The sequence below is a fragment of the Symphalangus syndactylus genome, chromosome 12, assembly GCF_028878055.3.
Source record: "Symphalangus syndactylus isolate Jambi chromosome 12, NHGRI_mSymSyn1-v2.1_pri, whole genome shotgun sequence".
Taxonomy (NCBI): domain Eukaryota; kingdom Metazoa; phylum Chordata; class Mammalia; order Primates; family Hylobatidae; genus Symphalangus; species Symphalangus syndactylus.
In genome coordinates this window covers 97,573,516-97,599,107 of record NC_072441.2, presented here as the reverse complement: position 1 = coordinate 97,599,107, position 25,592 = coordinate 97,573,516, and the positions used below count along the sequence as shown (strand labels likewise).

Below are 25,592 nucleotides of genomic sequence, written 5' to 3'. Positions count from 1 at the left end.
GAAATTACCTGCCGCAATGGATTATTGTGTTTTCATGTCTTTTCCCAGACTTCCAGATCTCTCTTCTGTCTGTCTCTCTTCTGTAGGAACTTGGATGTTAACTTCCATGAATTCTAGTCCAAGAAGCAAAAAGCTGAGGCTGAAATTCAGGGATGTTAAATGTATCCCAGATGATGATGAAGACTCATATGAGATTTTTGAACCTCCAGAATCTACAGTCATGGCTACACGGAAAATGCATGATCGTTTAGAACCTGAAGATGAAGAGAGTGATGCTGACTATGATTACCAGAGCAGACTGGCTGCAGCATTAGGAATTAGGTCATTCAGAAACTCATCATTGAATCAGGAAGAAGAAGAGTTCAATCTTACTGCCCTCGTTCTGGAGAATGGCACTGAATTCATTTCTTCGAACACAGATATAATTGTTGGTTCAAATTATTTTTCCCCAAGTAATATTAGTAAGCTCACTGCCAGTAACCTTGCAGAACCTCAGAAAACTCCTTCTCACCAACAAGCCACCACAGCTAGTTCCCCACTGAGACATCTCATTGGCAAGAACTCAGTTCTCAATTCTTCCACAGCAGAGCATTCCAGCCCTTATTCTGAAGACCCTATGGAGGATCCTCTACAGCCAGATGTCACAGGGATACGTCTACTTTCACTTGGTGCCGGAGAATTCAAAAGTCAAGAACATGCTAAGCATAAGGGACCCAAGGTAGAAAGAGACCAAGCAGCAAAGCACAGGTTCTCCCGGATGAAATTACTAGCACATAAATTTGGGAGACACTTAAGCCAAGATACTGGTTCTCCTTCCAGAATGAAGCCCTGGGAGGACCCTCCTAGTGATCTGTTACTCTTAAAACAAAATAACCCATCTAAGATTTTGGTTAGGAGATGGCATTTGGCTTCTGAGAAAGGTAGCTATGAAATAATCCAAGATACTGATGAAGACACAGCTGTTAACAATCAGTTGATCAGCCCCCAGAATGCCTCACGTGCTTGGGGAGAAAGCACCCCTCTTGTCAACAAGCCTGGAAAGCAGAGTGGCCACCCAAAGTTTCCTAGAGTTAGACATAAATCTCTACAAGTAAGACAGGATGGAGGAAAGAGTAGACTGAAGAAAAGCCAGTTTCTCATTAAGACACGAAAAAAGAAAAAAGAGAAGCACGCATACCATGCTCCTTTATCTCCGAGGACCTTTCACCCTCTAAGAAGTGAAGCCTACAACACATTTTCAGAAAGAACACTTAAGCATTCGTTGTTACTTCATAAATCCAATGAAACATCTCTTCCCACAGACCTCAATCAGACATTGCCCTCTATGGATTTTGGCTGGATAGCCTCACTTCCTGACCATAATCAGAATTCCTCAAATGACACTGGTCAGACAAGCTCTCCTCGGGGTCTTTATCAGACAGTGCCCCCAGAGGAACACTATCAAACATTCCCCATTGAAGACCCTGATCAAACGCACTCTACTTCAGACCCCAGTCACAGATCTTCTCCAGAGCTCAGTGAGATGCTTGAGTATGACCAAAGTCACAAGTCCTTCCCCACTGATATAAGTCAAATGTCCCCTTCCTCAGAGCATGAAGTCTGGCAGACAATCACTTCTCCAGACCTCAGCCAGGTGACCCTCTCTCCAGAACTCAGCCAGACAAACCTCTCTCTAGACCTCAGCCACACGACTCTCTCTCCAGAACTCAGTCAGACAAACCTTTCCCCAGCCCTCGGTCAGATGCCCATTTCTCTAGACCTCAGTCATACAACCCTTTCTCCAGACCTCAGTCATACAACCCTTTCTCCAGACCTCAGCCATACAACCCTTTCTCCAGACCTCAGCCATAGAACCCTTTCTCCAGACCTCAGCCATACAACCCTTTCTCCAGACCTCAGCCATACAACCCTTTCTCCAGACCTCAGCCATACAACCCTTTCTCCAGACCTCAGCCATACAACCCTTTCTCCAGACCTCAGCCATACAACCCTTTCTCCAGACCTCAGCCATACAACCCTTTCTCCAGACTTCAGCCATACAACCCTTTCCCCAGACCTCAGCCAAACAACCCTTTCTCCAGACCTCAGCCATACAACCCTTTCTTTAGACCTCAGCCAGACAAACCTCTCTCCAGAACTCAGTCAGACAAACCTTTCCCCAGCCCTCGGTCAGATGCCCCTTTCTCCAGACCTCAGCCATACAACCCTTTCTCCAGACCTCAGCCAGACAAACCTCTCTCCAGAACTCAGCCATACGACTCTCTCTCCAGAATTCAGTCAGACAAACCTTTCCCCAGCCCTCAGTCAGATGCCCATTTCTCCAGACTTCAGCCACACAACCCTTTCTCTAGACTTCAGCCAGACAAACCTCTCTCCAGAACTCAGTCAGACAAACCCTTCCCCAGCCCTTGGTCAGATGCCCCTTTCTCCAGACCCCAGCCATACAACCCTTTCTCTAGACTTCAGCCAGACAAACCTCTCTCCAGAACTCAGTCAGACAAAACTTTCCCCAGACCTCAGTGAGATGCCCCTCTTTGCCGATCTCAGTCAAATTCCCCTTACCCCAGACCTCGACCAGATGACACTTTCTCCAGACCTTGGTGAGACAGACCTTTCCCCAGACTTTGGTCAGATGTCCCTTTCCCCAGACCTCAGCCAGGTGACTCTCTCACCAGACATCAGTGACACCACCCTTCTGCCTGATCTCAGCCAGGTATCGCCTCCTCCAGACCTTGATCAGATATTCTACCCTTTTGAATCTAATCAGTCATTGCTTCTTCCAGAATTTAATGAGACTTTTCCTTATCCAGACCTTGGTCAGATGCCATCTCCTTCATCTCCTACTCTCAATGATACTTTTCTATCAAAGGAATTTAATCCACTGGTTATAGTGGGCCTCAGTAAAGATGGTACAGATTACATTGAGATTATTCCAAAGGAAGAGGTCCAGAGCAGTGAAGATGACTATGCTGAAATTGATTATGTGCCCTATGATGACCCCTACAAAACTGATGTTAGGACAAATATCAACTCCTCCAGAAATCCTGACAACATCGCAGCATGGTACCTCCGCAGCAACAATGGAAACAGAAGAAATTATTACATTGCTGCTGAAGAAATATCCTGGGATTATTCAGAATTTGTACAAAGGTTTGGCCAGTTTTCTCCTTTTTCATTCTCATTTTTCCATTACTGCTGAAAAAAGTAGCTACTACAATTCAGCGGGATAATTGTGGGCAAATTATACTAAGAACAGTGTGGTTCCCCTATTGCAAGTTGGCCTGTTCTATTTCCTTTGTCAATTCCAAGATTGCTTCTTTACCTTAGATGACCCGTGGACAATATAAGAACAATCACTGTGAGAACTCTATAATATTCTGTAATTAAGCCTTTTTCTGTGTCCTCTTCTCTTACTACCCATGTTTCTACTGACTCTTATTGCTCCAGGCAGAGCCCAACCTATCCATAGCTATATGCTAATCAATATGATTTAATTGAAGTTAGCCTCAAATCCAAACCCAAATATGATGTAGAAATCTCCTTTTTGCATTTACTTGTTTAGATCAGAATTTCTAAGAGATCCAAATCACTTTTTTAAAAGAATATTTACAATTCAGTTTTGCTTAGGGGTAGAAAGCCATGTTGAACTGGGCTCTTTGTTCTGGGATGAAGATACAGAAAGAGAAGAGAGGAGGAAGGGAGCAAGGCTTAGTCAACTACAAATTCTCAGGGATATAGCATGATGACTGCGCATCAACTGTCTAGATATAGCCCACAGCTTTTACTAAAGCTGTTACACTAATCACTTAAAAAACCAAAGTGTAATTACAGTAGGCAAACATAATGTATGGTGTGACTTATGCAAATGAGTTCATTAATCTGATGCCTGACATCTCCACATTAGAACTCTGTTTAAAACACTTTTTCCTATGACTTCCTATTTAAATGTTGCACTCAATACCATATGAGAACAACTAGCTACCTGAGTATTTCTAAGCAAGGCCCTGAGGGAGTGAGATGTAGGGCCTGTCCAGAGTAAATAGGGATGGAACCACCTTCAAAATCTTGTATTCCATTCAAGGCTCACAACCCACTTTTATGGCAGTCAAAGTTGCTTTACCCACTGCCTTGTGCTCTGTGAGTTTGCATCTTATGCTCAGAGTCTGGAAAGATGGGATTAGTAGGGGAGGTAGACCAGAAGAAAGGCAGAAGGAGATTCTCTGTTGATGACTCATGGTATTTAGCAAATATTATGGGTTTGATGGGTGAGTGTTTGGCTTGTTTCCACAGGCTTGGGCAATGTAAGAGTCAGTGGGAGAATTTGAGATGCTTCAGTCCTAGACTGAGCCAATGAACTAGATGGAAATAATGTGCTTTATTTATTTATAATTTTTAATTAAACTTTTTATTTTGGAATAAAAATAAAATAGACGCACATACAATCAAGAGAAATAATACAGAGAGATCCTTTGGGTATCCTGAGTATTCTTTACCCAGTTTCTCCCAGGGGTAACATTTTGCAAATCTATAATACTATATCACAACCAGCACACTGACGTTGATGCTGTCAAGATACAGATGTTTACCATCACCATAAAAATCCCTCTCATTACCCCTTTATAGTCACATCTACCTTCCTCTCACCATACCCCTTTCTTATTCCCTAGCAACCAGTAGTCTGATCTCCATTTCTATAATTTTGTCATTTCAAGAATATTACATAAATGGAATCAGGCAACATGTAACCTTTGGGGACTGGTATTTTTTCACTCAGTATAATTCTCTGGAGATTAATCAGGTTATTGCATGTATTCCATTATATAGGTGTACCACAGTTTTTTGTTGTTGTTGTTTTATACACATTTATGGTGTAAACATGATGTTTTAATATATTTATAAATTGTGAATTGGCTAAATCAAGCTAATTAACCTATGCATTACCTCACATACTTTTTTGTGGTTAGAACACTTAAAATGTACTCAGCAATGTTAAAAATTTGGTGTGTTGTTATTAACTACAGTCACTGTCTTATACAACAGATTTTCTAAATTTATTTCTTCTAACTGAATTTTATCTTTTGACCATTTTTTCAATGCTCCACCTCTGTATCCCTTTGTTAACCACTGTTCTACCTTCTGCTTCTATGAGCTCAATGTTTTTAGTTTCCACATTATAAGTGAGATCCTGCAGTACTTGTCTTTCTGTGCCTGGCTTATTTTATGTAACATAACAACCTCCTGGTTCAGTCATGTTGTCACAAATGACATTTCTTCATTTTTTTTAAAATGCTAAATAGTATTTCATTGTTTATGTAGATCACATTTAAGAAATCCATTCATTTGTTTATAGACATTTGGGTTGCTTCCCTATCTTGGCTAAGGTGGCTAATGCTGCAGTGAACGTGGGAGAGCAGATATCTCTTCAACATAATGATTTCATTTTCTTTGGGTATATACCCAAAAGTGGGATTGATGGATCATATGGTAATTCTATTTTTAATTTTTAAAGGAACCTGCCATACTGTTTTCCATAATTGCTGTACTAATTTACATTCTCACCAAGAGTATACAAGAGTTCCCTTTTCTTCACATCCTTGCCAACATTTATCTCTTGTCATTTTTATAATAGCCATCCTAATGGTGTGAGGTGAGCCCTCATTGTGATTTTAAATTGCATTTCTCTGATTATTAGTAATGTTGAGCATCTTTTCATATATTTGTTGGTCATTTGTGTGTCTTCTTTTACGAAATGTCTATTCAAGTCTTTTGCTCATTTTTTTAATCAGGCTTTTTGGGTTTTTTGCTGAATTGAGTTCCTTATACTTTTAATATTAATTCCTTATCAGATAATCTGGCTTTCAAGAATATTCTCCCATTCCAAAGGTTGTCTCTTCACTCTGTTATTTCCTTTGCTGTGCATAAACTTTTGAGTTTGATGGCAATCCCATTTGTCTATTTCTGCTTTTGTTGCCTGTGCTTTTGAGGTCATATCCAAAAAATCTTTGTCCACACCAATGTCAAGAAGCTTAAGAATAATGGACATTAGCAAAAAACAAATGTGAGAAGAGTGGCTACTTTTAGGGTACAAAACATTCATCCATCCAGTGACTTTCATAAGTGTGACCTTCTAATTAATCTGACCATTGTCACCTGATAGCCCCAAGCTCTGGCACTGTCCAATTGCATGGCTTTGTCTGCCTTTGATCTTAAAATTTGGCGTGTTAACATACGATTATATTTGTACATTCATTTATATGTTTGACAAAAATTTATTAAGTTCCTGCTGTGTGCCAGATAATGTGCTTACCACTGGAGAGAGTACTATGAGCAAACTAGGCACAATGGCTGACCTCATGGTACTTATACCCAGTGAGAGTCAGATATTAATAGATAATCTCACAAATAAATTATATATAATCTACTATATATACTATAGAAATATTATAAGAATACTACAAGAATTTACTATATATACTATCATAATACTATTGAAATATGAGAAATTGATATAGAGACTTGACCTAGTCTAAAAGGTCATAGGAAGACTTACCTATAAAATTATATTTGAGTTAGGAATTGAAAGATATTTACTGGCTTTTGTTTTTATCCACTTATATATTTACTCATTTATCCACCAAGTATTTATTAAAGATCTTCTCTATGCTAGATGCTATATTTAGAAAGAGACAATTTCCTAAATTCTTTCAACAGTCTTTAATTTCTTCTTTTACACAAATAGTATTATTGTTTCAGGGAAACAGATATTGAAGACTCTGATGATATTCCAGAAGAAACCACATATAAGAAAGTAGTTTTTCGAAAGTACTTCGACAGCACTTTTACCAAACGTGATCCTCGAGGGGAGTATGAAGAGCATCTCGGAATTCTTGGTCCTATTATCAGAGCTGAAGTGGATGATGTTATCCAAGTAAGTCTTTTGAGCACTGCTAAGATCTTCGGAGGAATTTCCACAAGCACCAGAAGGCTGTAAAGGTGCAGGTGGCAAGAGAGCTATAGGTGATTTGTTTATTTGCCAGGATTAATGAATAATTACATTTCTTTTCAAAGACTCCTTGCCAAGCAATTTGGCAATCTTCGAGACTAAAAAAAAAAGATCTCATTTTTTTAAATGCTGAAAACTATATAATCTGTGGAAAATCTTTCTGTAATTTCTATCTAAAGCTAACCCATCTAAAGTTAACACAGAAAATTAATATATTCAAGAGCAATTGAATTGGGTTTCATAGTAGTGGTGGTGGTGGTGGCAGTAGTAGTGCTAGTAGTAATAGTAATTTAGAAATATCTTCTGGTGTTTTCCTAAAAAAATAAATAAAATGAAGTTAAATAAAATGAGTAAGGAAAGTAAAGATGTCTCCGTGCCCTCCAAAAGTGAGCAAGTTTCTTCAGTGTCTTCCTAGTTCTGGTAATTTCTTTCAAAATCTTGTGTCCAGACCCAGGATTATAACTTGCTTTTATAACAAAGTTTACTTCCGCCATTTTTGCTAACCTCTCACGTTCAAAAACCCAGAAAGAACCCTGATTCTAAAGTAAGCTATTCTAGATTTTAAAATATAATCTACTATACCTGTGTAAGCATTCACTACATTTTCAGTGACCATTTACTCTTTTTAAAAACGTAAACAAGTACATAGGGATATAAGAATCTTAATTATTCTAAATTTTCCATGAAGCTATGGGAGGCAATATTCTCTCTTATGATTTGGAGATCCTTTTTCAAGATGAGTGATAATTTAACACAATATTTAAAAACTTATTCCAAGTGAAGTAACTCAGGAATCAAAAACCAGACACTGTATGTTCTCACTTATAAATGGGAGATAAACTATGGGTATGCAAAGGCAGACAGTTTGGTATAATGGACATTGGAGACTCAAAAGGGAACGGGGGGATGGATGAAAAGCTACCTATTGGGTACAGGGTACACTACTCAGGTGACTGGTACACTAAAATCCTAGACTTCACCACTATGCAATTCATCCATGTAACCAAAAACCACTTGCATCCCTAAAGCAACTGAAGTTTTTTAAAAAATTTAAAAATCAAAATTAACGCATGAAAGCCACAATAAACAAAACCTCACAATTGTGAATAAAGACAGTATCAGTAACAATGTTGCATTGAGTCATACTGGAGCCTTAGGCAAAAGGAAAAAAATCAAATACTGAATCTTTGTTTTAGCCCTGGATTTCACTAGATAAAAATGACTTTATTTGTGTATTTTAAAAATAATTTTAACTTTTATTAGATTCCGGGGACATATGTGCAGTTTTGTTATCTGGGTATATTATGTGATGCTGATGTTTAGGGTATAATTGATCCCATCATCCAAGTAGTGTGCATATTACCCAATAGTTTTTCAGCCCTTGCTCATCTCCCTCCTTCCCCCCTCTAGTAGTCCCCAGTGTTTATTGCCATCTTTATGTTCATGAGGACCCAATGTTTAGCTCCCACTTATAAGTGAGAACATGTGGTATTTGGTTTTCTGTTTCTGCATTAATTCACTTAGCATAATAGCCTCCAGCTGGCATCCATGTTGTTGCAAAGGACGCGATTTCAGTCTTTGTTACGGCTGCTTAGTATTCCATGGTGCATATGTACCATATTTTCTTTATGTAGTCCACCACTGATGGGCACCTAGATTGATTCCATGTCTTTGCTACTGTGAATAGTGCTGTAATGAACATCCTAGTACGTGTGTCTTTTCGATAGAACAATGTATTTTCTTTTTTTTTTTGAGATGGAGTCTCACTCTGTCGCCCAGGCTGGAGTACAGAGGTATGATCTCAACTCGCTGCAACCTCTGCCTCCCAGGTTCAAGCAATTCTCCTGCCTCAGCCTCCCGATTAGCTGGGATTACAGGTGCCCACCACCATGCCCAGCTAATTTTTGTATTTTTAGTAGAGACAGGGCTTTACCACGTTGGCCAGGCTGGTCTCAAACTCCTGACCTCAGGCAATCTGCCTGCCTCAGCTTCCCAAACTGCTGGGATTACAGGCCTGAGCCATTGCGCCCGGCTGAACAATTTGTTTTCTTTTTTGGCTATATACCCGGTAATAGAATTGCTAGGTCAAATTGTAGCAGGACAAGCCACAGACAAAACCCCTCAGACACCAAGTTAAAGAAGGAAGGGCTTTATTCAGCCAGGAGCTTTGGCAAGACTCATGTCTCCAACAACCGAGCTCTCCAAGTGAGCAATTTCTGTCCCTTTTAAGGGCTCACAACTCTAAGAGGGTCCGTGTGAGAGGCCCATGATCGATTGAGCAAGGAGGGGGTAACGTGACTGGGGGCAGCATTCACTGGTAATTAGAATGGAACAGAACAGGACAGGGATTTTAACAGTGCTTTTCTATACAATGTCTGTAATCTATAGATAACATAACCAATTAGGTCAGGGGTCAATCTTTAACTACCAGGCCCAGGGTGTGGCGTCGGGCTGTCTGCTTATGGATTTCATTTTTGCCTTTTAGTTTTTGCTTCTTCTGTCTTTGGAGGCAGAAATTGGGCATAAGACAATATGAGGGGTGGTCTCCTCCCTTAAAATAGTAGTTCTGTTTTAAGTTCTTTGAGAAATCCCCAAACTTCTTTCCACATGGCTAATTTACATTCTAAGCAGCAGTGTATAAGCATTCCTTTTCTTCACAGCCTCACCAGCATCTATTTTTTGACTTTGTACTAATAGCCATTCTGACTGGTGTGAGATGGTATTTCACTGTGGTATTGATTTGCATTTCTCTGATAATTAGTGATGTTGAGCATTTTTTTCACGTTTGTTGGCTATTTGTATGTCTTCTTTTGAGAAGTATCTGTTCATGACTTTTGCCCACTTTTTAATGGGGTTATTTGTATTTCACTTGTTCAATTGTTTAACTATCTTATAGTTTCTGGATATTAGACCTTTGTCAGATACATACTTTGCGAATATTTTTTCTATTCTGTCTTTTCACTCTGTAGATAGCTTCTTTTGCTGAGCAGAAGCTCTTTAGTTTAATTTGTCAATTTTTGCTTTTGTTGAAATGCTTTTGAGGAATTAGTCATAAATTCTTTCCCAAGGCTGATATCCAGAATGGTGTTTCCTAGGTTTTTCTTCTAGGATTCTTATAGTTTGAGGTCTCACATTTAAATCTTTAATCCATCTTGAGTTAATTTTTGTATATGATGAATCCAGTTTCACTGGATTCATTAGGGTCCAGTTTCATTCTTCCACATATGGGTAGCCAGCTATTCCAGCACCATTTATTAAATATGAGTCCCTTTCCCCTTGTTTCTGTTTTTGTTGTTGTTGTTGTTGTTGTTGACTTTGTCAAAGTTCAGGTGGTTGTAAGTGTGTGGCTTTATTTCTGGGTTCTTTATTCTGTTTCATTGGCCTATGTGTCTGTTTTTGTATCAGTACCATGCTATTTTGGTTATTGTAGCTTTATAGTATAGTTTCAAGTCAGGTACTGTGATACCTCCAGATTTGTTCTTTTTGCTTAGGATTGCTTTGGCTATTCAGGCTCTTTTTTGATTCCATATGAATTTTAGAATAGCTTTGTCTAATCCTGAGGAAAATGATTCCAGTAGTTCGTTAAAAAATAGTGTTGAATCTGTAGATTGCTTTGGGCACAATGGCTATTTTAACAATACTGATTCTTCCAATACATAAGCATAGAATGTTTTTCCATTTGTTTGTGTCATCTATGATTTCTTTTGTCAGTGTTTTGTAATTCTCCTTATAGAGATCTTTCACCTCTTTGGTTAGATGTTTTCCTAGGTATTTTGTATGTGTGTGTGTGTGGCTATGTTTAATGGGATTGCGTTCTTGATTTCGCTCTCAGTTTGAACGTTACTGACGTATAGAAATGCTATTTTCTACATTTGTACATTGTATTTTGTATAATTGATTTTGTATATTAATCTTGCATCCTGAAACTTTACTGAAGTCATTTATCAGTTCCTGGAGCCTTTTCATGGAGTCTTTAGGGTTTTCTAGGTACAGAATCATATTACCAATGAAGAGAGATGGTTTAACTTCTTTTCTTCTTTGGTTGCCTTTTATTTCTTTCTCTTGCTTGATTGCTGTGACAAGAATTTCCAATACTATGTTGAATAAGAGTGATGAGAGTGGGCATCCATGTCTTGTTCCAGTTCTCACAGAGAAGGCTTTCAGCTTTTGCTCATTCAGTATGATGTTGGCTGTAGGTTTGTCATAGATGGCTCCTATTATTTTGAAGTATGTTCCTTCAATGCCTAGTTTGTTGAGGGTTTTTATCGTGAAGGGATGTTAGGTTTTATCAAAAGCTTTTTCCACGTTTATTGAGATGATGATACTGTTTTTGTTTTTAATTCGGTTTATGTGGTGAATCATATTTATTGATTTGAATATGTTGAGCCACTTTGCATCCTAGGAATGAAGCCTATGTGATTGTGATGAATTAATTTTTAATTTGCTGCTGGATTTGGTTTGCCAGTATTTTGCTGAAGATTTTTGTGTCTATGTACATCAGAGATATTGGCCGGTAGTTTTCACTATTCATTGTGTCTTGGCCAGGTTTTGTTATTAGGGTGATGCTGGCTTTGTAGAATAAAATAAGGTACAGACAATTATGGGGTCTTTAATCACTAGAAGTTATAGAAGGGCTGGGAGAAGCTTCATGGGTCTGACTGCTGGGGTGTGAAGACTTCCCATATGGCATTTAAGTCCTTTACCATCTGGCCCCAACCTGGTCCTTTTCCAGCCTCATTTCTCACCAGGTTCAACCTGTCCCTGTGCATTTCACAGCCCAGTTCCACCCAGATCCTTGCTATTCCCCAAATTCTTCCTTTACTCCCCTGCTCACAGGCATCTTTCTGCCCTTCTGAGGGTCTGAAATGTCTTTCTAGCTCCTGTTCATTCTATGATGGCCAATTCCATTTCCTCTAAGAAACTTACCTTAATTCTTCCAGCTGCTCCTAAATATTCAACCAAATTGTTCCTCCAGGGCATTGTCATCTGAACCCACTTAGACTTTGTATATAGCACCTGTTGTCTCCACATTTGTAGTGTGGTTGCCCATGTGCATGTCTGTCTTCACCAGTAGCTTAAAAGCTTCTTATGAACAAGAATCAAGCTTCTTTCATCTTCACATCTCCACTACCTATCACTCTCATTTTATTAGTAGATAATGTCAGTACTGTAGCCTTGAGCCTAAGAACAAATATGTTTTGGTATTTCTGGAGAAAACTACTTGGGCCATATCTCACAGGATGGTTGTGAAAATTAAATGAAATAATATACATAAGTTATTTTGTACCTTATATCTTAGCTCTGATTTTATAACCAGCCATTTTGACGTATAATGCTGACATTTTTGTGGTTTAGATTTTTGTTAAGCTTGAGTACATTTGTGGATCATTCCTTTTTCTAGGTTCGTTTTAAAAATTTAGCATCCAGACCATATTCACTACATGCCCATGGACTTTCCTATGAAAAATCATCAGAGGGAAAGACTTATGAAGATGACTCTCCTGAATGGTTTAAGGAAGATAATGCTGTTCAGCCAAATAGCAGTTATACCTACGTATGGCATGCCACTGAGCGATCAGGGCCAGAAAGTCCTGGCTCTGCCTGTCGGGCTTGGGCCTACTACTCAGCTGTGAACCCAGTAGGTACTTTCATTGAAAGTTTTTCTCATTCCCCTAACCTCGTAATCTGAGTCCACTAAATGGAAGAGTTGGGGTTATTTCTTGTTAAACGTCTTTCTCGCTTTTCATGAGGAATGCATAAGGGTGTGGTTAACAGTCTACATTTATCATAACCAGGGACTCTCCATACAGCTCTTCAGATGACAGAGAGAGAAACATTTATTCAGTGGAGAGGAGGGAAGATTACTTGAATGATCGGCCATGAATTAGAATGCCTACATTCACAGAAGATGGCATTTATTTGAAATTTTCTTGAAACAAGTATTAGCTATGTTCTGCTCTTTCTTTTTGAAAAGAACTGCAAAGTCAAGACTCCTTTATCTATAATTCTGCAACGTATATATACTTCAAAACAATATGTCGTACACAGTATATGCATACAATTCTATCTGTTAATTAAAAAGAGAAACAACTCCTTCATTTCAGGCATAGTGGACAGAGCACAGACTCAGATTTAAATTTTTACCCTGTCACTTAATGCATAATCCTAGGAAATTCCTTGACCTCTCTGAGCCTGGTATCAGAAGTTAAAAATGAGATAACAGTACATAGTGCATGGTAAGTACTTGGTAAATACTTGTTCAATGAATGAATTTATATTTACCATATAAGATAGTTGTCAGGATTAAGTGGGAGATTGCAGGCAAATCATTTAATATAGTAATAGATTCTCAATAAATAGTATCCCTTATATTATCAATTTATTATTATCATCATTGTTACTGGGATAAAGATCAACCAGAGGAAGGAGTATTATGAATACAACAGAATTAGGTGATAAATATCCAGGCTTATTATGCCATTCATTTATAATCTTCATCTTCAAATTCAGAGCCTATCAGAAAGTTTCCTTTTGTATATGATGAATGATTATCAGAAGAGCAAGGACATTCCTGAGAAAGAGACAATACAATTTACTCTCTTTTTCCAGGAAAAAGATATTCACTCAGGCTTGATAGGTCCCCTTCTAATCTGCCAAAAAGGAATACTACATAAGGACAGCAACATGCCTGTGGACATGAGAGAATTTGTCTTACTATTTATGACCTTTGATGAAAAGAAGAGCTGGTACTATGAAAAGAAGTCCCGAAGTTCTTGGAGACTCACATCCTCAGAAATGAAAAAATCCCATGAGTTTCACGGTATTTTCCTCTGACTTTGATCTAATCTCCTAATTAAATCACACTGGGTCACAGTGATTCCTGCCCTTAGAGCTTCACAAGATTAGACATGAGATGCTTCTGAGACAGCCAGAGCTACAACTAAAACCGGCTCCTTAACATTCCAGAGGGCTGATGTAATCTGGCAGGTGACACTGTGGGTGAGGCAAAAAGAGAAAGTCTGAAAGCGCAGAGAAGCTGCTGCAAAACAAACCAACAGAAAACCACAACAACAAAAAGCCAGTGTGCTTCAGCTGGTAACATACATTGAAAAGGAATTAACATTGTTCTGCAATTTAAAGTTAATAAGCTTGTTTCTGGATCTCTAAAGGCACAAGTGTTTATATAAAAGAAATGATCACCTGTGTGTCTTTTCTAAAATAAGAATGATTCTAACAGTTTTAGCTCTCAGCAGCTACCAGGTGGCACCCAAAGCATATGAGAACAAAATGAGATAGAAACTAGGTACCTAGGTAATGGGAGAATAGTGGCAAGAGAGCATTTGGGTGGTCACACTGGGAATAGTGTGCCTACTTGGAAATTCACTCGGAAATTTGCCCTGTAAGCTAGTAAATGAAACAGAAACTGAGATGAGAAAGGTACAAGCTTGCGTTATGAATATGTAGATAGGTGTTCTCACGCCTGATATAATTTTAAGGATGCCCAAATTATCTCAACCCGTCCCTCTCCAAAAATTCACTTGCCTGGTTTCTGAAATTTCACGGCAGTTCCTCTAACTTAAGAAGGAGGAAATAAAGCACTTTCCTCACTTTGGTTTCAGTTAAATGTTTGGTAACACTAAACTTTATCTTTAAAATTTTGTGTTACATTTTTAAGGTGATCAAGTTTCTCCGGAACTTTTAAAAAATCTACATATTTTACTGTGGGGAGAGTAGATAAAGCCTGAGAACCCTAGATATCTAATCTGAGAAGTGGGCAGAGGAGTTATCATACCAATGAGAGAATAAACATGACTTGCTATGGTTGCTGGATACACCAACTTTAGATAAACTCCTAATTTTATAAACTCCTAGACTTCCTAATTTGCCTGAAACTTTCTCTGAATTTAGAAGGCCTTAAGGTGACATGCTGCATATCTCCTTGCTGACTCTAATCCCTGGAGTTTACTTTGTCTGCCCATATTTATGTTTATATTTTGTAGTTAAGGAAAATTAAGACTTAATGGAAAGGATACATGGGTAAGGCACAGAACTGTAAAATCTGAGGAAAACAGTGATAAACTGCTTGGAAAGGGAGTTCCCCCCGCCTTCTGCTGTAGGCTGGTGTGAATGATATGAGAAGGACTAGTGGTTCTGCTTCAGCCTCTCACTAATATGACATATAAGAGGGCCCTTTCTATGGCTAGGTAGGCCTGGGAATGCAGAATCATGAGGAATACGGGTGTTGAGTGGGTTGTCCCATATTTCCTTACCAGTCGCCCTCTCTGTGTCAACAGATTTTTAATTGATTTCAACTCTTTGTCCTTTCAGCCATTAATGGGATGATCTACAGCTTGCCTGGCCTGAGAATGTACGAGCAAGAGTGGGTGAGGTTACACCTGCTGAACATAGGTGGCTCCCAAGACATTCACGTGGTTCACTTTCACGGCCAGACCTTGCTGGAAAATGGCAATAAACAGCACCAGTTAGGGGTCTGGCCCCTTCTGCCTGGTAAAGATTGGGTAATGGAAAGAGGTCCCTGCTAAGAAATACAGGGAAAAGGCAGTCTGTAACTCCTTCTCATGTCTTCCTTGTGCATATACTTCCTAAGGGGTCAGACCACAGGGTTCTGGCATAAAGCCTAGGCAAACCCATAGACCCGAAGCATATACGGAGTACAAAAATGTCACCTAATTTATGAACTATTTGCAGCACCACACAGGCTAAATGTGTGACCCAACTCAGTTGCTACATAACATGCAGTTTCTCCCAAGCCACTGTGTGTCATACAGACGAGGTCTTAAGCAGATGAAAAAATGAATCCCACAGGGCTCAGGCAGCTACAGCTATCTCTGCTGGGAGGGTTTCCAGATTCTTCAGTTCTGCTCCTCCTCTAGGCTCTATCACCCTAATATCTTTGGGCAAGTGACTCCAGGAATCATATTTTTAAACTGACTTATAGACTGTTTGAAGAGGAAAACAGTCTATAAGTCTATAAATTATTTTTAAAAAATAATTATAAAAGTTAAAGAACAAAGGTATTTAGAACTTTTCATGTGCAAAATAAAGACAAATGTAGATTTAAACAATCTACAATTATACAGAAGGGATGCTTCTGTGCCAATGAGTTGTTTGTAAGTGTATCTACTTGTGCAGCAGTATAAAAACCTAGGAAGTCAGTTAAAATGCAGATGTGAAGGCAGAGGGATTTTGTTCTCAGAGACTTTAAAGTAGATTTTGGGCAGAATTCCCAGGAGTCTGTATTTTTAACAAGGAGCCTTCCTTCTATTTTGTCTTCTATTAAAAGTAATGGCAAAAACCACAATTATAGTTTGCACCAACCTAACACATGCTCCCTGAGGATTTAGTGAAGGCAGCCCCTCGACAGCACTTTGGGTGACATTGTGTGAATCTGCCTCAGATGCAGGCACAGAAGTCCAAACGGACTGGTTTAATTAAAAGCAGGGAAAAAGAGGGTTCTTGTTGGTTTTTCACATGCCAGTAACTCACTAATACATCTAGAGAGTATTAATTGTATTATATTAATATCATATTAATTAATTAATACAATAATTAATCAATAGATAATATATTGTATTAAAATCAGAGACAGAAGAGATTCAGTCAAATTTACTCATCTTTTCATCAAGTATTAGATCAGTCATCCTCCCCATCAGCCTGCAGACAGATTGAGAAGCTAGGATTGGCTGGTGTTTCTAAATCTGCAAACCTAAATACCTGCATTGGAGAAAGGAAAACTGGAGATCTTTTTCAGTGTGTTTGAGGAAGATAACCATATCTATTCATTTTCACCCACAATCTGGGAAACAGTCATAAATTATAGTCAACAGAATTTAAATATTAACTGCCAGGGGGTAATGTTAAATACCAGAATGCACAGCCAGAGGTTTTAGAAATCTCATTCTTTCAGTGTTTTTTCTCAACAATTTATGTAAGCTTTATGGAAAATTTGAAAACATGGAGGAAGAAGGTTTTATTTTTATTTTCTTATATAAAAAAGAGAAAAAAGCAAAATGAAGAAAGGGAAAGGAAACACGTATGATATTTTTGAAGCCCAATAATGTAACTCAAGGTCACTTTGATAATTAGGACTGTGAAGCTGTATTGTATGTGAGTTAATTTGTAACATTATATTTAGATAAGTGAAAATTTCTTCTAGTGAGGCGTGGTGGAGATTTAAAAATTTTTAGTTATCTCTGTGTGTGTGTTGTTATTGTTTTGTTTTTATCTGTTATACTTTTAGTCCTACCTAAAGAAAAATGGTTAAATTCTATTTGAAAGTCTCTTGTGAAGCAGGAATTTTAGGATTCTTAGAGAACTAACAACCACAATATTTACCTGTTAATTTTTGCAAATGTAATGTTGTTCTTTTTATTTTAGGTTCATTTAAAACTCTTGAAATGAAGGCATCAAAACCTGGCTGGTGGCTCCTAAACACAGAGGTTGGAGAAAACCAGAGAGCAGGGATGCAAACGCCATTTCTTATCATGGACAGAGGTATCACAAGAGCCATGTGATATTTGGTTTAGCAGGAGAGTGCCTATTACTAGAATATTACCAACTTTTAGATTGGAAATATTCAACTCTAAGAACTCTGATGTGACAAAGGCATAATTTGTAGCCATAGTTGCTTTTATTCCGGCCCATGGTCTGATTGCATTGAAAACACATCAGTCAGATCAAAAGCATTCCTCTCAATTGGGAAACCTGCGTAAAGCATCCTTCTTCATGATTTGTGATCCACGGGCAAGTGCATATAAGAAATTTTCCAGCTTCCAAGAGTTGAGGAGGGAAAAGGTCACATGAATTTAACAATGACTGAGTTACTAAACTTGACATTTCAGCATTCAGGAAACACAATTTTCATCTGTCCATCTGTTCATCCATTTTTTAAGCCATTACTAAGCACTGTTGAGTATGAAGCACTGTGCCAACATCCACGTAGCACAGTGGCTGGTATCCCTTTCTTGATCAAGATATAAATAACCTTGTAACTTTGAGGTCAACTTTTGAGAACATAGTCTCATGAGGGCTAGAACTTTCTTCCATATTTTTATATTTTATATTTTTACTTTTTTGTAGAGAAGAGGTTGCCCAAGATGATGTCAAACTCCTGGCCTCAAGTAATCCTCCCCCGTCGGCCTCCCAGAATGCTAGGATTACAGGCATGAGCCACTGCACCTGGCCGTGGATAGTACCTAATGTTGTAAAATAGCATAATTTAAGATAAAAGCAGAAGAAAAACAGTTTAAAAAATGATTATATTTCAGGATTTCAGTTGCTTTCTTCTAGGATGCCACTATTATCTATTAAAGCACCAGTCTTGTCAGTGCATTTACCATTTTATAATCAGATATATTTAAGTCAGGGCCACACAAGGTAGGTAAAAATATCTAATTACTGACCTGTCAGAAACATAATCCCTAACCATGGAGTTTTACTTTATTATATATATTTTCTAAGCAAAAATTATTCTTTTTTTCTGTTTTTCATAGACTGTAGGATACCAATGGGACTAAGCACTGGTATCATATCTGATTCACAGATCAAGGCTTCAGAGTTTCTGGGTAAGTTGTAGCACCACGGTCTGTGAATGGTACCCCCTAAAATTGTGCAACATGCAGCCTATGAAACCATACATGACAATTCTATCTATGAATCAGTTTTTCTCTTTATGCTTTTCTCTACTACAATATAGTGAAGCAGCTCCATTTGGGGTACATATATGGTAAAGGAAAGAACACTATGGCAGGAGCTAAAGGCCTCTTAGTGTGCTCTTAACACTGCCACCTCTTCTGGTGTATAATGATCCCAAAGAGTCTTTTCCAGGAAAAACCGATAGCTGGGGGTCATTGATTTCTCTACATAAAAAGCCCAGCCTCTCTGCAGGGATTTGGCAAGCATCAGACAGCTTACTCTTATGACCACGTGCCCATTTCCAAAACTCTCCTCAGTCACCTTTTCTGGGTTTGACCACGCATGCAGTATTTCAGCCAGATTCACAGGGTCTTATCAGCCAGGCATTACAGTCCCTATTAATATGGTCCTTTGCCTGTGGCAACCATTCATATATTCAGAAAACTTTGTTGAACCTCCACTATGTGTCAGGAACTCCTCCAAAGTTTTCTCACACTGCCTCAAAGCCCTTCCCAAGATCAAGAGGTCATGATCAAGAGGATGATGAGGCTCCCATATACCCTTCCATGTCTTCCTGTTAGGCAGGCACATTCAGCATTAGGAATATCAACACAACAGAAAAAATCAAACATGACCTGTGTGCAAGAAAGGGGATAGGTGGTGGTTGGCAGTTGACCAAACACAGACCTGAAGCCCAGATTTCATCATCAAGGACTGGCTTAGTAGCTGAGGCCCATGCCTAGACTCCTGACTATAACACAGGTCCTCCAAGGATCTGGTTTTCCACTGGATTAAACTCACTCGAGAAATTGCTGAGTTTTCAAAAAATTCAGAATAAATCTTTTTCTTCCCTTGAGTTTAGGCTACTGGGAGCCCAGATTAGCAAGATTAAACAATGGTGGATCTTATAATGCTTGGAGTGTAGAAAAACTTCCAGCAGAATTTGCCTCTAAACCTTGGATCCAGGTTTGTCTTAATAGACTGATAATATTTACTGCTATTGTAATAATAAAAATGAAAGTGATTTAGTAATTCCTTGTTATTGTTTTTGCAATGTTGTTAGGGGAAACAGCAAGTATTAAGTGTGAGGCACTGTTCTAAGTACTTTATGTCCTTAAAATCAACCCTCTGAGGTTGGTTCTAATAATATCTTGTTTTATAGATTAAAAAACAAAAGGCACAGAGATACTACCTACCTTCCCAAAGTAACACACAGCTAATTAGTCATTGAATTGGGATTCAAATCTAGGTACTCTGTGCCCAAATATGAATTGCATGTAGTCATTGTATCAGTTTGCTAAGATCTTATGTGCTAGCTCTTTAGTTCTGAAGAAAGCTGATTGTATAATGAATTTAGGCAGTGTGTCACTTGTTGACAAGGACAGTTCTGTTTACTGGCTTTACTATATTGCAGGTGGACATGCAAAAAGAAGTCATAATCACAGGGATCCAGACCCAAGGTGCCAAACACTACCTGAAGTCCTGCTATACCACAGAGTTCTATGTAGCTTACAGTTCCAACCAGATCAACTGGCAGATCTTCAAGGGGAACAGCACAAGGAATGTGATGGTTTGTGTGCATAGTGTGCATATTTCTATATGAATCTCTAGACTCGGCCTAGGATTATTATGACTATACCTAATGATTATGTATTTTAAAAAAAATCCTTTCTGGGTATTAGAAATGTGAATGGCGGGGGTGGAGCCAAGATGGCTGAATAGGAACAGCTCCCGTCTACAGCTCCCAGCCTGAGCGACACAGAAGACGGGTGATTTCTGCATTTCTGTTTGAGGTACCGGTTTCATCTCACTAGGGAGTGCCAAACAGTGGGTGCAGGACAGTCGGTGAAGCGCACTATGCGTGAGCCGAAGCAGGGCGAGGCATTGCCTCACTCGGGAAGCGCAAGGGGTCAGGGAGTTCCCTTTCCTAGTCAAAGAAAGGGGTAACAGACTGCACCTGGAAAATCGGGTCAGTCCCACCCTAATACTGCGCTTTTCCAACGGTCCTGGAAAACGGCACACCAGGAGATTGTGTCCCGCACCTGGTTCGGAGGGTCCTATGCCCACGGAGTCTCGCTGATTGCTAGCACAGCAGTCTGAGATCAAACTGCAAGGCGGCAGTGAGGCTGAGGGAGGGGCGCCCGCCATTGCCCAGGCTTGCTTAGGTAAAAAAAGCAGCCAGGAAGCTCCAACTGGGTGGAGCCCGCCACAGCTCAAGGAGGCCTGCCTGCCTCTGTAGGCTCCACCTCTGGGGGCAGGGCACAGACAAACAAAAATTGAGCAGGAACCTCTGTAGACTTAAATGTCCCTGTCTGACTGACAGCTTTGAGGAGAGTAGTGGTTCTCCTAGCACACAGCTGGAGATCTGAGAACGGAAAGACTGCCTCCTGAAGTGGGTCCCTCACCCCCGAGCAGCCTAACTGGGAGGCACCCCCCAGTAGGGACAGACTGACACCTCACTCGGCCGGGTACTCCTCTGAGACAAAACTTCCAGAGGAACTATCAGACAGCTGAATTTGTGGTCTCACGAAAATCCACTGTTCTGCAGCCACCTCTGCTGACACCCAGCCAAACAGGGTCTGGAGTGGACCTCTAGTAAACTCCAACAGACCTGCAGCTGAGGGTCCTGTCTGGTAGAAGGAAAACTAACAAAGAGAAAGGACATCCACACGAAAAACCCATCTGTACATCACCATCATCAAAGACCAAAAGTAGATAAAACCACAAAGATGGGGAAAAAACAGAGCAGAAAAACTGGAAACTCTAAAAAGCAGAGCACCTCTCCTCCTCCAAAGGAACGTAGTTCCTCACCAGCAACGGAACAAAGCTGGACGGAGGAGGACTTTGACGAATTGAGAGAAGAAGGCTTCAGACGATCAAACTACTCCGAGCTACGGGAGGAAATTCAAAACAATAGCAAAGAAGTTAAAAACTTTGAAAAAATATTAGACGAATAGATAACTAGAATAACCAATGGAGAGAAGGGCTTAAAGGAGCTGATGGAGCTGAAAGCCAAGTATCGAGAACTACACAAAGACTGCAGAAGCCTCGGTAGCAGATGCGATCAACTGGAAGAAAGGGTATCGCTGATGGAAGATGAAATGAATGAAATGAAGTGAGAAGGGAAGTTTAGAGAAAAAAGAAGAAAAAGAAATGAACAAAGCCTCCAAGAAATTTGGGACTATGTGAAAAGACCAAACCTACGTCTGATTGGTGTACCTGAAAATGACGGGGAGAATGGAACCAAGTTGGAAAACACTCTGCAAGATATTATCCAGGAGAACTTCCCCAATCTAGCAAGGCAGGCCAACATTCAGATTCAGGAAATACAGAGAACACCACAAAGATACTTCTCAAGAAGAGCAGCTCCAAAACACATAATTGTCAGATTCACCAAAGTTGAAATGAACGGAAAAATGTTAAGGGCAGCCAGAGAGAAAGGTCGGGTTACCCACAAAGGGAAGCCCATCAGACTAACAGCTGATCTCTTGGCAGAAACTCTACAAGCCAGAAGAGAGTGGGGGGCGATATTCAACATTCTTAAAGAAAAGAATTTTCAACCCAGAATTTCATATCCAGCCAAACTAAGCTTCATAAGTGAAGGAGAAATAAAATACTTTACAGACAAGCAAATGCTGAGAGATTTTGTCAACACCAGGCCTGCCCTAAAAGAGCTCCTGAAGGAAGCCCTAAACATGGAAAGGAACAACCGGTACCAGCCACTGCAAAAACATGCCAAATTGTAAAGACCATCGAAGCTAGGAAGAAACTGAATCAACTAACGAGCAAAATAACCAACTAACATCATAATGACAGGATCAGATTCACACATAACAATATTAACTTTAAATGTAAATGAGCTAAATGCTCCAATTAAAAGACACAGACTGGCAAACTGGATAAGGAGTCAGGACCCATCAGTGTGCTGTATTCAGGAAACCCATCTCACATGCAGAGACACACATAGACTCAAAATAAAGGGATGGAGGAAGATCTACCAAGCAAATGGAAAACAAAAAAAGGCAGGGGTTGCAATCCTAGTCTCTGATAAAATAGACTTTAAACCAACAAAGATCAAAAGAGACAAAGAAGGCCATTACATAATGGTAAAGGGATCAATTCAACAAGAAGAGCTAACTATCACAAATATATATGCACCCAACACAGGAGCACCCAGATTCATAAAGCAAGTCCTGAGTGACCTACAAAGGGACTTAAACTCCCACACAATAATAATGGGAGATTTTAACACCCCACTGTCAACATTAGACAGATCAACGAGACAGAAAGTTAATAAGGATATCCAGGAATTGAACTCAGCTCTGCACAAAGTGGACCTAATAGACATCTACAGAACTCTCCACCCCAAATCAACAGAATATACATTTTTTTCAGCACCCCACCACACCTATTCCAAAATTGACCACATAGCTGGAAGTAAAGCTCTCCTCAGCAAATGTAAAAGAACAGAAATTATAACAAACTGTCTCTCAGACCACAGTGCAATCAAACTAGAACACAGGATTAAGAAACACACTCAAAACCGCTCAACTACATGGAAACTGAACAACCTGCTCCTGAATGACTATTGGGTACATAACGAAATGAAGGCAGAAATAAAGATGTTCTTTGAAACCAATGAGAACAAAGACACAACATACCAGAATCTCTGGGACACATTCAAAGCAGTGTGTAGAGGGAAATTATTAGCACTAAATGCCCACAAGAGAAAGCAGAAAAGATCCAAAATTGACACCCTAACATCACAATTAAAAGAACTAGAAAAGCAAGAGCAAACACATTCAAAAGCTAGCAGAAGGCTAGAAATAACTAAAATTAGAGCAGAACTGAAGGAAATAGAGACACAAAAAACCCTTCAAAAAATTAGTGAATCCAGGAGCTGGTTTTTTGAAAAGATCAACAAAATTAATAGACTGCTAGCAAGACTAATAAAGAAGAAAAGAGAGAAGAATCAAATAGATGCAATAAAAAATGAAAAAGGGGATATCACCACCGATCCCACAGAAATACAATCTACCATCAGAGAATACTACGAACACCTCTATGCAAATAAACTAGAAAATCTAGAAGAAATGGATAAATTCCTCAACAAATACACCCTCCCAAGACTAAACCAGGAAGAAGTTGAATCTCTGAATAGACCAATAACAGGCTCTGAAATTGTGGCAATAATCAATAGCTTACCAACCAAAAAGAGTCCAGGACCTGACAGATTCACAGCTGAATTCTACCAGAGGTACAAGGAGGAACTGGTACCATTCCTTCTGAAACTATTCCAATCCATAGAAAAAGAGGGAATCCTCCCTAACACATTTTATGAAGCCAGCATCGTCCTGATACCAAAGCCTGGCAGAGACATAACCAAAAAAGAGAATTTCAGACCAATATCCTTGATGAACATTGATGCAAAAATCCTCAATAAAATACTGGCAAACCGAATCCAGCAGCACATCAAAAAGCTTATACACCATGATCAAGTGGGCTTCATCCCTGGGATGCAAGGCTGGTTCAACATACGCAAATCAATAAATGTAATCCAGCATATAGACAGAACCAAAGACAAAAACCACATGATTATCTCAATAGATGCAGAAAAGGTCTTTGACAAAATTCAACAACGCTTCATGCTAAAAACTCTCAATAAATTAGGTATTGATGGGATGTATCTCAAAATAATAAGAGCTATCTATGACAAACCCACAGCCAATATCATACTGAATGGGCAAAAACTGGAAGCATTCCCTTTGAAAACTGGCACAGGACAGGGATGCCCTCTCTCACCACTCCTATTCAACATAGTGCTGGAAGTTCTGGCCAAAGCAATCAGGCAGGAGAAGGAAATAAAGGGTATTCAATTAGGAAATGAGGAAGTCAAATTGTCCCTGTTTGCAGATGACGTGATTGTATATCTAGAAAACCCCATCGTCTCAGCCCAAAATCTCCTTAAGCTGATTAGCAACTTCAGCAAAGTCTCAGGATACAAAATCAATGTACAAAAATCACAAGCATTCTTGTACACCAATCACAGACAAACAGAGAGCCAAATCATGAGTGAACTCCCATTCACAATTGCTTCAAAGAGAATAAAATACCTAGGAATCCAACTTACAAGGGATGTGAAGGACCTCTTCAAGGAGAACTACAAACCACTGCTCAATGAAATAAAAGAGGATACAAACAAATGGAAGAACATTCCATGCTCATGGGTTGGAAGAATCAATATCGTGAAAATGGCCATACTGCCCAAGGTAATTTATAGATTCAATGCCATCCCCATCAAGCTACCAATGACTTTCTTCACAGAATTGGAAAAAACTACTTTAAAGTTCATATGGAACCAAAAAAGAGCCCACATCACCAAGTCAATTCTAAGCCAAAAGAACAAAGCTGGAGGCATCATGCTACCTGACTTCAAACTATACTACAAGGCTACAGTAACCAAAACAGCATGGTACTGGTACTACAACAGAGACATAGATCAATGGAACAGAACAGAGCCCTCAGAATGATGCTGCATATCTACAACTATCTGATCTTTGACAAACCTGACAAAAACAAGAAATGGGGAAAGGATTCCCTATTTAATAAATGGTGCTGGGAAAACAGACTAGCATATGTAGAAAGCTGAAACTGGATCCCTTCCTTACACCTTATACAAAAATTAATTCAAGATGGATTAAAGACTTAAATGTTAGACCTAAAACCATTAAAATCCTACAAGAAAACCTAGGCAATACCATTCAGGACATAGGCGTGGGCAAGGACTTCATGTCTAAAACACCAAAAGCAATAGCAACAAAAGCCAAAATTGAAAAATGGGATCTAATTAAACTAAAGAGCTTCTGCACAGCAAAAGAAACTACCATCAGAGTGAACAGGCAACCTACAGAATGGGAGAAAATTTTTGCAACCT

The 25,592-nt window shown here is 39.3% G+C and overlaps 1 protein-coding gene across 4 annotated transcripts in view; it reads left to right on the top strand.

Annotated features, from left to right (window-relative positions):
- Positions 1-25,592, top strand: part of F5 (coagulation factor V) — a 93,694-nt gene that overhangs the window by 55,660 nt on the left and 12,442 nt on the right. For 2 of the 4 annotated variants that reach the window (XM_063627196.1, XM_063627198.1), the window contains 9 exons: positions 87-3,150; positions 6,754-6,928; positions 12,405-12,641; positions 13,613-13,823; positions 15,332-15,511; positions 17,402-17,518; positions 18,517-18,588; positions 19,521-19,624; positions 20,073-20,228. In XM_063627196.1, coding sequence (XP_063483266.1) covers positions 87-3,150; positions 6,754-6,928; positions 12,405-12,641; positions 13,613-13,823; positions 15,332-15,511; positions 17,402-17,518; positions 18,517-18,588; positions 19,521-19,624; positions 20,073-20,228 — 4,316 coding nt within the window. The remainder of the gene's footprint in view (positions 1-86; positions 3,151-6,753; positions 6,929-12,404; positions 12,642-13,612; positions 13,824-15,331; positions 15,512-17,401; positions 17,519-18,516; positions 18,589-19,520; positions 19,625-20,072; positions 20,229-25,592) is intronic. The other 2 variants (XM_063627197.1, XM_063627199.1) reach the window with 2 other exon arrangements.